This window comes from Pongo abelii, chromosome 23 (assembly GCF_028885655.2).
Source record: "Pongo abelii isolate AG06213 chromosome 23, NHGRI_mPonAbe1-v2.0_pri, whole genome shotgun sequence".
NCBI lineage: Eukaryota > Metazoa > Chordata > Mammalia > Primates > Hominidae > Pongo > Pongo abelii.
In genome coordinates this window covers 48,889,609-48,902,394 of record NC_085929.1, presented here as the reverse complement: position 1 = coordinate 48,902,394, position 12,786 = coordinate 48,889,609, and the positions used below count along the sequence as shown (strand labels likewise).

The 12,786-nt window shown below is 56.2% G+C and overlaps 1 protein-coding gene across 3 annotated transcripts in view; it reads left to right on the top strand.

Annotated features, from left to right (window-relative positions):
* Positions 1-1,346: 1,346 nt before the first annotated feature.
* NFAM1 (NFAT activating protein with ITAM motif 1) overlaps positions 1,347-12,786 on the top strand; it is a 54,715-nt gene continuing 43,275 nt past the window's right edge. Inside the window, exons 1-3 of one of the 3 annotated variants that reach the window (XM_054543564.2) lie at positions 1,347-1,769; positions 1,938-2,115; positions 2,360-2,499. Coding sequence is in view for 2 of the 3 variants with exons in the window: in XM_054543563.2 (XP_054399538.2) it covers positions 7,126-7,246 (121 nt within the window). In the remaining variant the exon portion in view is untranslated. Of the gene's footprint in view, positions 1,770-1,937; positions 2,116-2,359; positions 2,500-6,968; positions 7,247-12,786 lie in introns of those variants that run through there. The other 2 variants (XM_054543563.2, XM_002831217.6) reach the window with 2 other exon arrangements.

Here is a 12,786-nt window from a genome sequence, read left to right as displayed (position 1 = left end):
GGCTGGGATTATTGTTGATCTGCACACCCCTGGGAGATTTCTGTTCCTAAAACAGCATCTCGCCTGTAGTCCCAGCTACTCAGAAGGCTGAGGCAGGAGAATCACTTGAACCTGGGAGGTGGAGGTTGCATCTCTTCAGTGTTGCGGGGCATTTTGTACAGAATGGACCTTTGAGTCCAATAAGTGTAGGAAGTCTCTAACTTCCCAAGGAGCTGTCTCCCAGAGAAAGCCGTTCCCACTCAGAAACCAGATTATAAATGACATCGGGCTTCCAGGAACTGCCCGAAAGCTGCTGAACTGTGAATGCAGCTGAAAATCTGTACATGTGAAATGAAAACAGTAAAAATCAATACTAGTTGCAATACCAGTAATTTCTGAACAGAAAAAATAAATGGTATTATGCATCTGACTGTGGATGCTGCAGAGAGAAGGTAGTTTTCATCAGAGGAGGCCTAGGGGAGGAGGGAGGCCTTCTCATTCCACTTTCCCTGCGTCTCTCTCCAGCCTCAGCCTCTCAGCCTGGAAGGAACACCCCAGTCCCTCCTGCGAGCCCTCTTGTCTACTCCTGGAAGCTTTTTTTTTTTTTTTTGAGACAGAGTTTCACTCTTGCTGCCCAGGCTGGAGTGCAATGGCGCGATCTCGGCTCACTGCAACCTCCACCTCCCGGGTTCAAGTGATTCTCTTGCCTCAGCCTCCCGAGTAGCTGGGATTATAGGCATGCGCCACCACGCCTGGCTAATTTTGTATTTTTAGTAGAGACGGTGTTTCTCCATGTTGGTCAGGCTGGTCTCAAACTCCTGACCTCAGGTGATCCACCTGCCACAGCCTCCCAAAGTGCTGGGATTACAGGCGTGAGGCACCGCGCCTGGCCTAAAACTACTTTTCTGTCAACATCTCACTGTTTGCAGAGTGCTCTCACTTCAATTACTTCCATTGTTCTTCACTAAACACTGACAAAGTGGGTATTTGATCTCCATTTTGTGGATGCAGAAACTGCCCCCCACTTCAACGCCTGAGGAGACAAGGCTGGGATGTAAACTGAGCTCACACCAGAGCCCTTGCCCTTCCCAGGAGGCGGCGCTGACCCTCCAAGGAGGAGGGAGAGGGGAGGGAGAGGGGAGGGGAGAAAGGTTGTCGGGAGGAGGAGGAGGAAGAAAAGGAGGGAGGGCAGGTTGGGGGCAGAAGGGGCGGGGAGGAGGGAGGAAGTGGGAAAGAGGGCGAAGAAGGGAGAAGTGGGGGAACGGAGAGGGGGAGGGAGTATCAAACCTGTCCCATATTTGAGAGGTGCTTCGAGCAGTTTCCGAAGTGTGAGAGCCAGGGTCTGTTTAAATGCAGATTTCCTGGCCCTGCAACTCTGTGGGGTGGAGCCAGCGTCTGCAGATTAGCGGCAGCCACACACACCCTGTGCTCACGGGAGACTGAGGCTCTGGTCTCACAGAACCTGAGAACTGTGGGTGAGGAAGCATGAATAGCCTCAGGGGAGGCCCATTGCTTCCTTAATTAGGTGAACCCGCGCTGGGGAGCCCTGCCCGGAAAGTCCCAGTTGCTGGGAAGGATGGGACTGGCTTGCCTGGCGGCCAATAACCGTCTCCGCTGGAGGCTGCCCTAGAGGAGATTGTGCGGCGTTCTGCCTGCACCGGACCATCCCGGAACCCCCACTGCCCTATCCCACTGCCGCTCAAGCCCTATCTTGATCTTGCTGGGCGGTAGCCTCAGGGCAGCCCAGGAACCCTAGAGGGGGAAAAAGGGTCTCGGAGAGGAAATCTCAGGTGAGGGCGTTCCCACGTCTACCACCAGGTGGCACCATCAGCACAGGCCAACCCTGGGGCTGTCCTGCGTGGCCAGGAGGGGAAGTGGGTGGCACCGTTAGTGGGGGACTTGGTGGCTCTGGCATCTGTTGTCTGAGGGCCTCCTGGTTCTGTGCTCGTCTCTTTCAGGGACATGGTTGTGTCAAGGGCCCGAGCCTCCCAGAACCTTGGCACATGGTGGAGGTGGAATAAATGTTGAAAATTGTGGCCGAGTATGGTAGGTCACACCTGTAATCCCAGCACTTTGGGAGACCGAGGCGGGCGGATCACTTGAGATCAGGAGTTCGAGACCAGCCTGGCCAACATGGTAAAACCCCCGTCTCTACTAAAAAATACAAACAGTAGCCGGGTGTGGTGGTGGGCGCCTTTAATCCCAGCTGCTCGGGAGGCTGAGAAAGGAGAATCACTTGAACCTGGGAGGAGGAGGTTGCAGTGAGCCAAGATGGCACCACTGCACTCCAGCCTGGGTGACAGAGCGAGACTCCATCTCAAAAAAAAAAAGAAAAAGAAAAAGAAAAAATCATGCCACGTTTGTTTTTTGTTTCTTCCAGATCGTGAAGATTCCTTTTGGTGTGGCGGGGTTGGGGAGTGGGCACTAGCTCCTTGCTGCCTCCCAGAAACCGAGCATAGCAGGGGGACCATGGTATGTGTCCAGTAGGAAAGCCCGGGTCCCCTCTGTGACCCTAAGCAGGTGAGTCACTCTGTTTTTCTCCCTCACTAAATATGTCAGCTGAGGCGTATAATATCTGCCCTGATTAAAGGAGCGCAGTGGTTAAAGCCAGGTCCCGGGAGCTGGAGCCGTTGTTCCACTGCGTCCTCGCTGTGTGGCCTTGGGCAAGTGGCTTGTGTTCTCTGAACTCCAGTTTCCTCATCTGCAAAGCAGGAGCAGTCATAACACCTCCCATACAAGGTTTCTGTGAGGGCCGAAGTACAAGAGAAGCCTTTAGAACTGTGTCTGGCTTCAAACAAATGCTTAAGAGCCAAAAATACAAGCAGCTGGAACTGAGAGGGGATTCTGGAGACAAGCCAGGCAAGGCTTTCAGCCCCGGCAGCCTGCGGGCAGATGGCCTCCAGGTGGGTCTGCCTGCCTCTGGTGGGGTCAGTGCCACCCAGCTGCAGGGCCACTTCAAGGCACAAGACGGCTCCAGAGGCAAACCCGGCTGCTCCTAGGATGGAGGCTGCCCTTTCTGATAGTAAGGGTGTTTGAGAGAGAGGATGGATCGGCCCCTGAGTACCCCGGAACCCTTTTTGCCTCAGCGAAGCCAGCTCAGAGGGTCATTCTGAGGGGTCCCTCCTGCTGGTTGGCTCGGCTCCTCTTGGTGCTGGAGTCTTTCGGGAGGAAGGAAGTGATTTCCGCAGCCGCAGCGGGGAGCAGAGGGATCCCCTTCCCACGGCACTTCTGCTTCCTGTGCAGAAAGGAACTATGAAGAGCTCAGGACCTCACTGTGTCCCGGCTGGAGGTCCCTCAGCCGCCACTTGCTCGCTGGGGCATTTGAAAATCCTGGATTGAGGCCAGGTGCGGTGGCTCACGCCTGTAGTCCCAGCACTTTGGGAGGCCAAGGCGGGCAGATCACCTGAGGTCAGGAGTTCGAGACCAGCCTGGCCAACATGGTGAAACCCCATCTCTACTAAAAATACAAAAATTAACCAGGTGTGGTGGCGGGTGCCTGTAATCCCAACTACTTGGGAGGCTGAGGCGGGAGAATCACTTGAACCCGGGAGGCAGAGATTTCAGTGAGCTGAGATCATGCCACTGCACTCCAGCCTAGTGGAGTCTTTTTTGAGCCTGTCTCAAAAAAAAAAAAAAAAAGAAAAGAAAGAAAAAGAAAATCTTGGAGGTGGTCGTGGGTAGGGGATCTGTTTTTCTCCCTAGACGGGGAGTGCCTTGAGGGCAAAACCATGACTTATGTTTTGTCTGCCCAATGCCTGGCATGCAGTAGGCACATAATAAGTGTTTGTGGAACTAAACTGAAAACAGAGACCAGCTGGGCAAAGTGGCTCACACCTATAATCCCAGCACTTTGGGAGGTCGAGGCGGGCGGATCACCTGAGGTTGGGAGTTTGGGACCAGCCTGACCAACATGAAGAAATGCCATCTCTACTAAAAATAGAAAATTAGCCGGGTGTGGTGGCACATGCCTATAATCCCAGCTACTTGGGAGGCTGAGGCAGGAGAATCACTTGAACCCGGGAGGCAGAGGTTGCAGTGAGCACCATTGTACTCCAGCCTGGGCAACAAGAGCAAAATTCTGTCTCAAAAAAAAAAAAAAGAAAAGAAAAAGAAAACAGAGGCCAATAATTGTGGTCTCATTTGGAAAGCCTTAGTCTTAGAGTCGAGGAGGCCCCTGGGGACTGCAGGGGACACCTGGGCTCCCCCATTTCCCCACCCAGCTTCCACCTCCTTCAGGGCTGCCACCTCCTCCATGAAGCCCTCCTGGGCAGCCACTCAGAAATTACTTTAACCTCCCTGTTCCTCAGTTTCCTCATCTGTAAAATGGAGGTGATTAGAGTGCCTGCCCCATAGGACTGCAGTGAGGATTAAACTGGCGAGGAGAGCAGGTCCCCTGGAGCAGTGTCAGGCACTTGGAAGCTTCCCGGAACTGCTGTGTTACTGCTTCACTCTCCTGAGGTTGCTGTGCCCCTAGGCTTCCCAGGGAGGCTAGGCTCTTTCACTTCTACAGCCTCTGTGAGGCCAGGGCCCAGGGCAGGGCAGGTGTTCAGTATACTGTGAGGCATAGATGCACGGATAAACGGGGGATGGACGGAGGCCTGGGCAAACGCCGGTGGCTGAGAGGTGTGGTCCCCCAGGGACCTCACCTGCAAATTCAGCTGCCAAGGCCTAGCTCGAAGGCTGTGCCACTGCAGCTGCCCCTGGGACACCCACAGAGCCTCCGCCCACTCCTCTGCTCCGCCTTCAGCCTTTGGGGCCTTTACTGTTTATTCACAGCTCTGGCTGAGGGCATAGGAGAGGAAGCACATGACAGGTGCTAGAAAGTTTTGGTAGAAATGAGGCTCCTGGATGGGCTGCAGTTTTATTTCTATTCCCCTGGCTCCTGAGGAGGATCAGGGCCAGACACGAGGCCCCGACAGCGCAGCCAGGGCTGCTGGGCTCCTTGCCAAGGCCCGTCCCTGCCTCTCCCCAGGAGGCTGCGCGGCTGCAGAGCGTCTCAGAAACTGGGCAATGAGCTGGGACCCTCAGCTGCTTCTTGTCTAGTCACGTCTGCGTTCCGCAGCCCAGGGCCTGCCTGGGGAGTGTGCACGCCCCTCCCGCCCTGCCTCCCAGAGCCTACGCCTTCCCTTGAGGCCTCCTGTGCACCAGCGTGGTGTTGGGCACCTGCCTTCACATCAAGCCTGGAGGAAGGCTTCTCCCTGCCTTACGCTCACCCATCCGTCCATTCGTGCACCCCCTGGGCCAGGCTCAAGAAGGAGAGGGGAGGAAGACAGGCAGCTCAGGCAGGCGAGCGTGGAAACCAGGTGTGCAGCAGGCTAGACGCAGACTCAGAGGTGGCAGAACTCCCGGGAGTCGGGGGGTACAGAGCTGTGGTGTGGGGGGCACCGTGATGGGCTGAGGGGCTTGTCGTCTGAGAGGCAGGGGCAGTGAGCTGGCACAGGGGCAGGAGTGGAGGCAGCACCGGGGTTGGAAGAGCAGGCTCCCTTGTTCCGAGGCAGTTTGGCATTCAGCTGCCTCCCAGTGCCAAGTCGTAATGAGACTTGTGGAGGCACAGACCGATGCTTTTCCAATGCGCCCCGTGTACCCTGAGGTATTGACACGAGGTCTCTCACCATGGCATCAAGGTGCTTAGACAACCTGCTACCCCCAGGAGCCGGGAATAGCGTGAAGCAGCGGATCTGCATCTCACTGTGACATATGCGAGCATGTATCACTGTGATGGATCAACAGTCAATACCACTGGGGTCCCCGCCTGCCCCCTGTGCGGTAGGAAACGTCTCCTGTTCATACGTCTTCCTCCCCCAGTGGGCGGCCCCTGCTCTTGCCAGCCTCCCAGTGCTCGTGGCATTGGTGGAAACGTCTTCAGGCTTTCACTGTTCATGTTTGGAGCAGCCCAGGGGAAAGCATGTGTGCAAAGAACTGAAATGGACCTCATGATGCCGTCACCGGGGGCTGCAGCTGGACACACCTGAGCAGGCAGCAGCGGGGTGGGAGAAGGCTCGGACATCACACCGCTGGCAGTTTAAATGCCCGCCCCACGGACCTGCCCTGATCCTGGGCATGTTGTTTTGCCTCCTGGGGCCGAGGTCTTCTCTTTTGTACAACTGGGATCATCATATTTATCTGGTGAGTGAAGGGACGCCTGCAGAAAAGGGAGGTAAGCGCTCAGCATGCGCTGAAACTCAGCCACCTTCCCGCCCACGTCTTCCACGTACCAGGTGCCTCCAGCTCCACCAGCCATCACCACACCCCAGCCCCTTTCCTCTGCCACTCCAGACACGCAGGCAGACGTGTGGGTGCCAAGGGTGCCAAGGTTGAGAGAGTCTTCCAGTCTGCTGGGGAAGGGGGTCCTGGCAGCAAACAATTCCTGTCCCAGGCTGATGCTGCTAGAAGTGAGAGCAGGGGCTGTGACTTGCAGCTAATGGGGAAGCAGTTCGAGGTTCTCACAGTTGGGAGGCTGAGTGAGCTAAGCTTTAGGGAAGCCACAGGGAGGAGCTGACGTTAGAGATGGACCAGAGAGGAGGCGTCTCCTGGGCCTCTGCAGGGGACACACAGAGGCTCTCGCTGGGCGAATGATGGGCAGCCTGTCTTTCACCTGCCCTGGGTGTTTGGCCTTCTCTAGGGCTAGGAACATGAGGCTTCTGCCCTTCACCCCAGCCTTCCTAACACCCCCCACCAAAAAACCTACCTTTGGTAAACACCTTATTAAGGGATTCTCGGAATATTTTAGAGAAGCTTGTATGAACATGCTTGTGGTCGTTTTAAAAGTGTTTCAGAAGTGAGAGGCTAAACCAAGGCCCGAAGTCACTCATGGAAATCCCATGAGCCCTCTGCACGGTTACCAGTGTCTCCTGGACGGGGCCCCCGCTAGAAAGGGGCCGAGACGGGGTGAAGCCCACCAGGGGTTGGACTGGGGAGGCTTGGGTCCCGTCTCCAGCTCTTCTTCTGGTCGTGTGGCCTGGACCAGTCTCAGTGCCAGGTTCCTCATCTGGCGGCCACCCTGCTGGGCTGTTCCAGCTTTGCTTCTGAGCGGAAGGTCAGGGGCTGTCAGGGAGGAGCTTCGTGGGGAAAGCAAAGGGGAAGCTGTCAGCGCCGGCCGTCCCCTCCTGTGAACTAAAGAGTCGCCGCGGACAAGCAGGCCCCCAGATGGAGAACCAGCCTCTGAGGTGGCGGGCCCTGCCGGGCCTCCCATGCCCTCCTGGGCCCCCGACAGCCCACTGGCTCCTCCTTAGCCTGCTGCTGCTGCCTGGGACCCTGCGACTGGCAGGTAGTGTCTATCCTCCTCCTTCTCTCTATTCTCTCGCTCCAGAACATCAGAGCGGCTTTCATCCCGCCTGGCACAGCTAATTCCCAGGGACCTGTCTCTGGGGATTTGCTGGTTGTCGTTTGAACGCTGCAGACTTCACAGGGGAAGCCTTCTGGGACCGAGAAGATGTTTAGCTAATGCCTTGCCAAGGTGGCTTTTGAAGGGGAGGGGGACAGTGCTCTCTCCCTCGCTGCTGTGACAGCTTTCCCCCAGCAGTCTGGCCTCCTGGCCCTTCAACAAGGAGGGTGGGCACTGTGTGGCTGGGGTCGGGGGTGGGGCAGGGGGGAGGGACAGCTCCCCACCCGAGGAACCTCACGTGGCTGCTGCAGGGGAGCCTGCGTTGAACCTGGCAAGTGGTGGGGCTACCATCTGGGTTGTTGCTGGCGTTGGCCAGGGAGAGAGGGGGGATACCAGGGCTAGCCACAGGGCGCTGCGCCCGGAGGCACAAAACTGTCAGTCACCAGAAAGGGTCGCATCTCCCAGTTCCTGAAACACAACCAGAGGCCAAGTGTTTTAGGACACAAGTGTGTCTTTCCACGCCAGTGGTGCTCCTTTCCTGGTTCCAGGCTTTCTTGGAAGCTGGGTGGCCGGGATCCGAGCCAGGCTGTGGGGTAGGTGGCCTCAGGGCCAGTTCATCAGGCCAGGGAAGGCCCAGGAGGGTCCCATTCCAGGGCTGCCAGCATGAGGGCTCAGTGAGTTCTGCCAGATTCTCTCTGCCCCTCCTTGGCTGGGCAGCAGCCAACCCTCCCTCTGGCCAAAGGGGTGGCCTCCACTGTGGAGACCGGGTGCCTTCCTTTCTATTCTCTTGGAGTTTATGGGGCTTCCAAAAGCTGCCCCCACCCTGTCCTGCTGCACCCCCTCTCATGACCACGAATTAGGCTTTATGGAGCCCTTAGCAGGGCACACACTGGCCACCCTCACAGCACCCCTTGGGGCCCCTATTGTCCTCACCTGCACCATTTTAAGGACAGGGAAAAGGAGGCCCAGGGAAGCCAGTTCATTTGCTCAAGACCTAGCCGGTAAGTAGAGGCCAGGCTCAGCCCCAGGCCAGCCTTCAGCCCTGAGCTGGGCCCCTTGGCCAGTAGGCTCAGAGGATCCTCTTACTTGTAAAGAATGTTCTTCACCGGAAACTTACCCTGGGGAGGCAAAGGCTGACCTGTGTGTACCTCCCCAGGCTGGAGCCCAGGGCCCTAGGACACCATCTCCTTTAATCCTGTGCACACCTCCCCCCACACCCCAGACAGTTGGTGCAAACACGGCCAGACCCCAGAAGTGCAGCCTGTTAGTGTCAATGTGTCTCAACTCACAGTCATTTTTAACTTAATTTCCCCCCAATTCCCATCCTTTCCCTTTGTGTGGTTCCTCCTCCCCAAAAGACACCCAGCACACCCTGGTAACTGAGCAGTAAGAGGTTTTGCGGGGTGCTACCGAGGAAAAGCTCTTTTGTAACAGTCTCAACTACAACAAAACACTCCCAGCGCCACCCCCTCCCACCCGGTATTGCAACAAACATTACATAAAAGAGAAACTGTTCTTTCACAAGAGGTGAAAACACCCTTATGGTGTCCTGGTGTCCTAGAGTCCCTTGGAGCAGCAGACAAACCCCCAGGCACGCTTTTTTTTTTTTTTTTTTTGAGAGAGTTTCACTTTTGTCACCCAGGCTGGAGTGCAATGGTGCCATCTTGGCTCATGGCAACCTCTGCCTCCTGGGTTCAAGTGATTCTCCTGCCTCAGCCTCACGAGTAGCTGGCACTACAGGCGCCCACCACCATGCCAAGCTAATTTTTGTATTTTTAGTAGAGACAGGGTTTTGCCATGTTGGCCAGGCTGGTCTTGAACTCCTGACCGCAGGTGATCCATCCGCCTCAGCCTCCCAAAGTGCTGGGATTACAGGCATGAGCCACTGTGCCCATCCTGTTTTTATTTTTTTGAGACAGGGTCTCGCTCCGTCCACCAGGCTGGAGTGCAGTGGTGCAATCTTAGCTCACTACAACCTCTGCCTCCCTCACTCAAATGATCCTCCCACTTCAGCCTCCCGAGTAACTGGAACCACAGGCATGTGCCACCACACCCAGCTATTTTTTAAATTTTTTTGTAGAGATAGAGACTCACAGTGTTGCCCAGGCTGGTCTCAGACTCCTGACCTCAGGTGATCCACCCGCCTTGGCCTCCCAAAGTGCTGGGATTACAGGCGTGAGCCACTGTGCCCAACCCCCAACCCGCTCTTTGTCCTACCCCTGTGCATCCCCCTTCATCTATCTGTCACTCCATGTCACATCCCTGCCTTTTCGTCTCAGAGCTTTGAGGGCTTGCTGGAAGGAATCTTGTCCCTCCCACATCTTCCAAACCTCCCCTGACCGTAACCATCAGCCTGGTGCAACCAGCTCTGCCACCTGTCAGTACCAACCCAGCTTGCATCCCTCAGCTGCGTCCACAGGGGTGTCACTGAAGGCCAGTGTCCCTGATTCTGCGCTGTATCCCTGGACTTGCGATAGGATGCTGGCTTAGGAATACAGGCCAGGGGCATTCATCTTCAGTTTGATTTTTTATTTATTTATATTTTTTGAGACGGAGTCTCGCTCTGTTGCCCAGGCTGGAGTGCTGTGGCACCATCTCAGCTCACTGAAACCTCCGCCTCCCAGGTTCAAGTGATTCTCCTGCCTCAGCCTCCTGAGTAGCTGGGATTGCAGGCACCCACCACCATGCCTGTCTAATTTCTGTATTTTTAGTAGAGTCAGGTTTTCACCGTGTTGGCCAGGCTGGCCTTGAACTCCTGACCTCAGGTGATCCACCCACCTTGGCCTCCCAAAGTGCTGGGATTACAGGCGTGAGCCACCGCGCCCGGCCCAGTTTGAATTTGAGCTCTGCTACTTGCCCAGGCACCCTGGGCAGATTACTTCTATCGCTATGCCTCAAGTGTCTCCTCCATTAAATGGATGTGATAACACTGCCCGCCTAAACACATCCTGAGGACTGAGTGCGCAGGATGTCACTAGTGCTCAGTGAGTGTCAGCCGCCTGCCAGCCTCGCCAGAGCCACGGAAACTTGAGGTGCAGTTGGTGAGCCCACAGCCTCCAGCTCATCCTGGGTGCCCGCTCCTGCTCCCAGTTGTCCTCCTCCTCTTACTGGAGCCGGGACTTGGGCCTGCCCTCTGGCTTCTTGACCCCTCTGCAAAGCCTGCTTTTCTCAAAGGCAGCCACTGGTGGTCTCCCCAGGACGGGAATTGTTGGGGGCTTGGCTTTTCCAGGAGCAGCTGCAACTCAGCTTCCATGGGCCTCAGTCCTCCCTAAGGACTTTGGGGCTGGACAGACCTGAGTTCCAGGCCTGCCTTCTTCTGGTGACGGCTGTGTGACCTCAGGCAATTACTTAACCTCTCTGCACCTTAGTGTCCTCTGCAAATGTCAGTCCCCTCTCTCTTTGTGGCCTTTCCAGAACTCTGGGCTGTATTTATTTCTCACATATCCATTGAGAAGGACCGGTTCTAACCACCGGAGGGACCCAGAGGTGAACAAGCCATAGGCCCCACTCTCAGCCTGGTGGGACCGTGAGCCTCGGCGGGAGTTACCAGACAGGTTTGTTCTGGATCCAGGTGGTGGGCGCTTGTAATCCCAGCTACTCAGGAGGCTGAGGCAGGAGAATTGCTTGAACCTGGGAGGCAGAGGCTGCATTGAGCTGAGATCGTGCCACTGAACTCCAGCCTGGGTGACAGAGCAGGACTCTGTCTCAAAAAAGTAATAGTAATAAAAAAAAAGATGTTCAGGAGCCCCTGCCTGCTCCAGGCTGAGACCTCCTGCCTCCCTTCCCGCCGCTCCGGACCTCTGTCAGGAGTAGCCTCTGTTTTTCATCTTTGTCTAATCCCAATAAAAGACTTTCGAGGCACAGGCAGAGGTGGGCGGGGAGGGGCAGGGGAGTGCTGGAAAGGCTGCCCGCGGAGTGGGGACAGAGCGGGAGGTGGCTGAGGGAATGAGGGCTGAAAGCCCAAAAGGCAGGGCCAGGAGGGCCGGGAGAGGCTCAGCTTGACCTCAGGGGAAGTCTGACACAGCAGTGGGATGCAGATTATTATTGGGTGGATCACAAATGCCCTTCAGGTAGGGGTCCGGGCACACTCCCAGCGGGTCCTGTCTCACTGCTGTCTCCTCTGTCGTGGTGAACTATCACACACAAAAACGCAGTGCTGCGTGGTAAACACTAGAAAACAAAGTCCTGTGTGGCTCCCAGCAGGTCAAAAATGAGAACATCCCAGTGCCTCAGAGCCCCTTCTACTCCCCTCGCCCCACAGACACCGCCCCGCCCCGTGCCCCACCAAAGGTACCCCCATCCCAGCTTGTGGAGGGATCCCTTACTGACATTTCTTTGTAGTTTTATCATTAATACACATCCCGAAACCATATGGACTAGCTTCGCCTGTTTGTGAACTTTGTCTAATTGAAGGATACTGTGTGTATTCTCCTGCGACCCGCTTCTTTCACTGAGCATTATGTTTTTTAAGATAGATCCAGTCCACGATATGGCTGAAGTTCGTTTTGTTGCTATAGATAGAGCAAGAGTTGAAACCACGGCCGGTGGGCTAAACCCAGCCCACTGCCTCTTGTATGGCCTGTGAGTTATGAATGGTTTTTATATTTTTAAGTGGTTGAAAAAATCAAAAGGTACTGTGCGGACTCATGTGGCTTCTAATCCTTGACTCCCAGCACGGGGCCGGCACCCAGCGGATGCTCAGGAAATGGTGACAATCAAGGATGAATTAAGCTCTGAGCAGGGTGGAGACGCGATGCCACAGGAGGGGCACCTGGGGGAGGAGATGGAAGGACTGGGTAGTCATCCTCTGCCCTCCCTGAGCCCTGGCCCCTCTCCAGCATTGGTAGGGTAATGAGACCCCCTGTGTAGTGAATGGGAGAGAGGACACAGGCATCCTGGGGAAACGTGGACCCGGAGGCAGGATCTGACCCTCTGCTTGCTCCTCATGGATCTAAGCAAGGCCGCACCCTAGTGGGGACGTGGGCAACAGGACCCGGATTGGGCTGAAACCAGAGAAAGGGACGGGGTGAGCCTGTTGAGAGGGAGGGGAGGGATATGGAAATGAAATTGGCAAGTGGGGCACCTGAGCTCCCAGTGAGGTCTGAGCAGCCTGGATTTGGGTCCTGGGAGCCTTTGGCCAAATCTCCAGAGCACGCTGAACCTCCACGAGCCCCCCTGCCTGGGTGCTCAGCATCCTCCCAGAGAGCAACAGGAAGGCACATCCAGCACCATGATAGCCTCAGGGCGTGGCACCTGGGACCCCTCAGGGAGGGTCTGTGAGGCTTTGGCCCTAGGGACAGGGCTCAAGGGCACTGTGAGGGAGGGGACTCGGTGCTCACCTTCAGTCATGGGTCATGGGTCGTGGGTCATGGGTGGCCTGCCCACCAGGCTTCTCTGGGTCCAGCCACTGGCCCCACCTATTCCTCTGCACCCTGAGACTCAGGTCCTCGCAGGCTAAGGGGCTCACCATGGCCTCCCCAGTC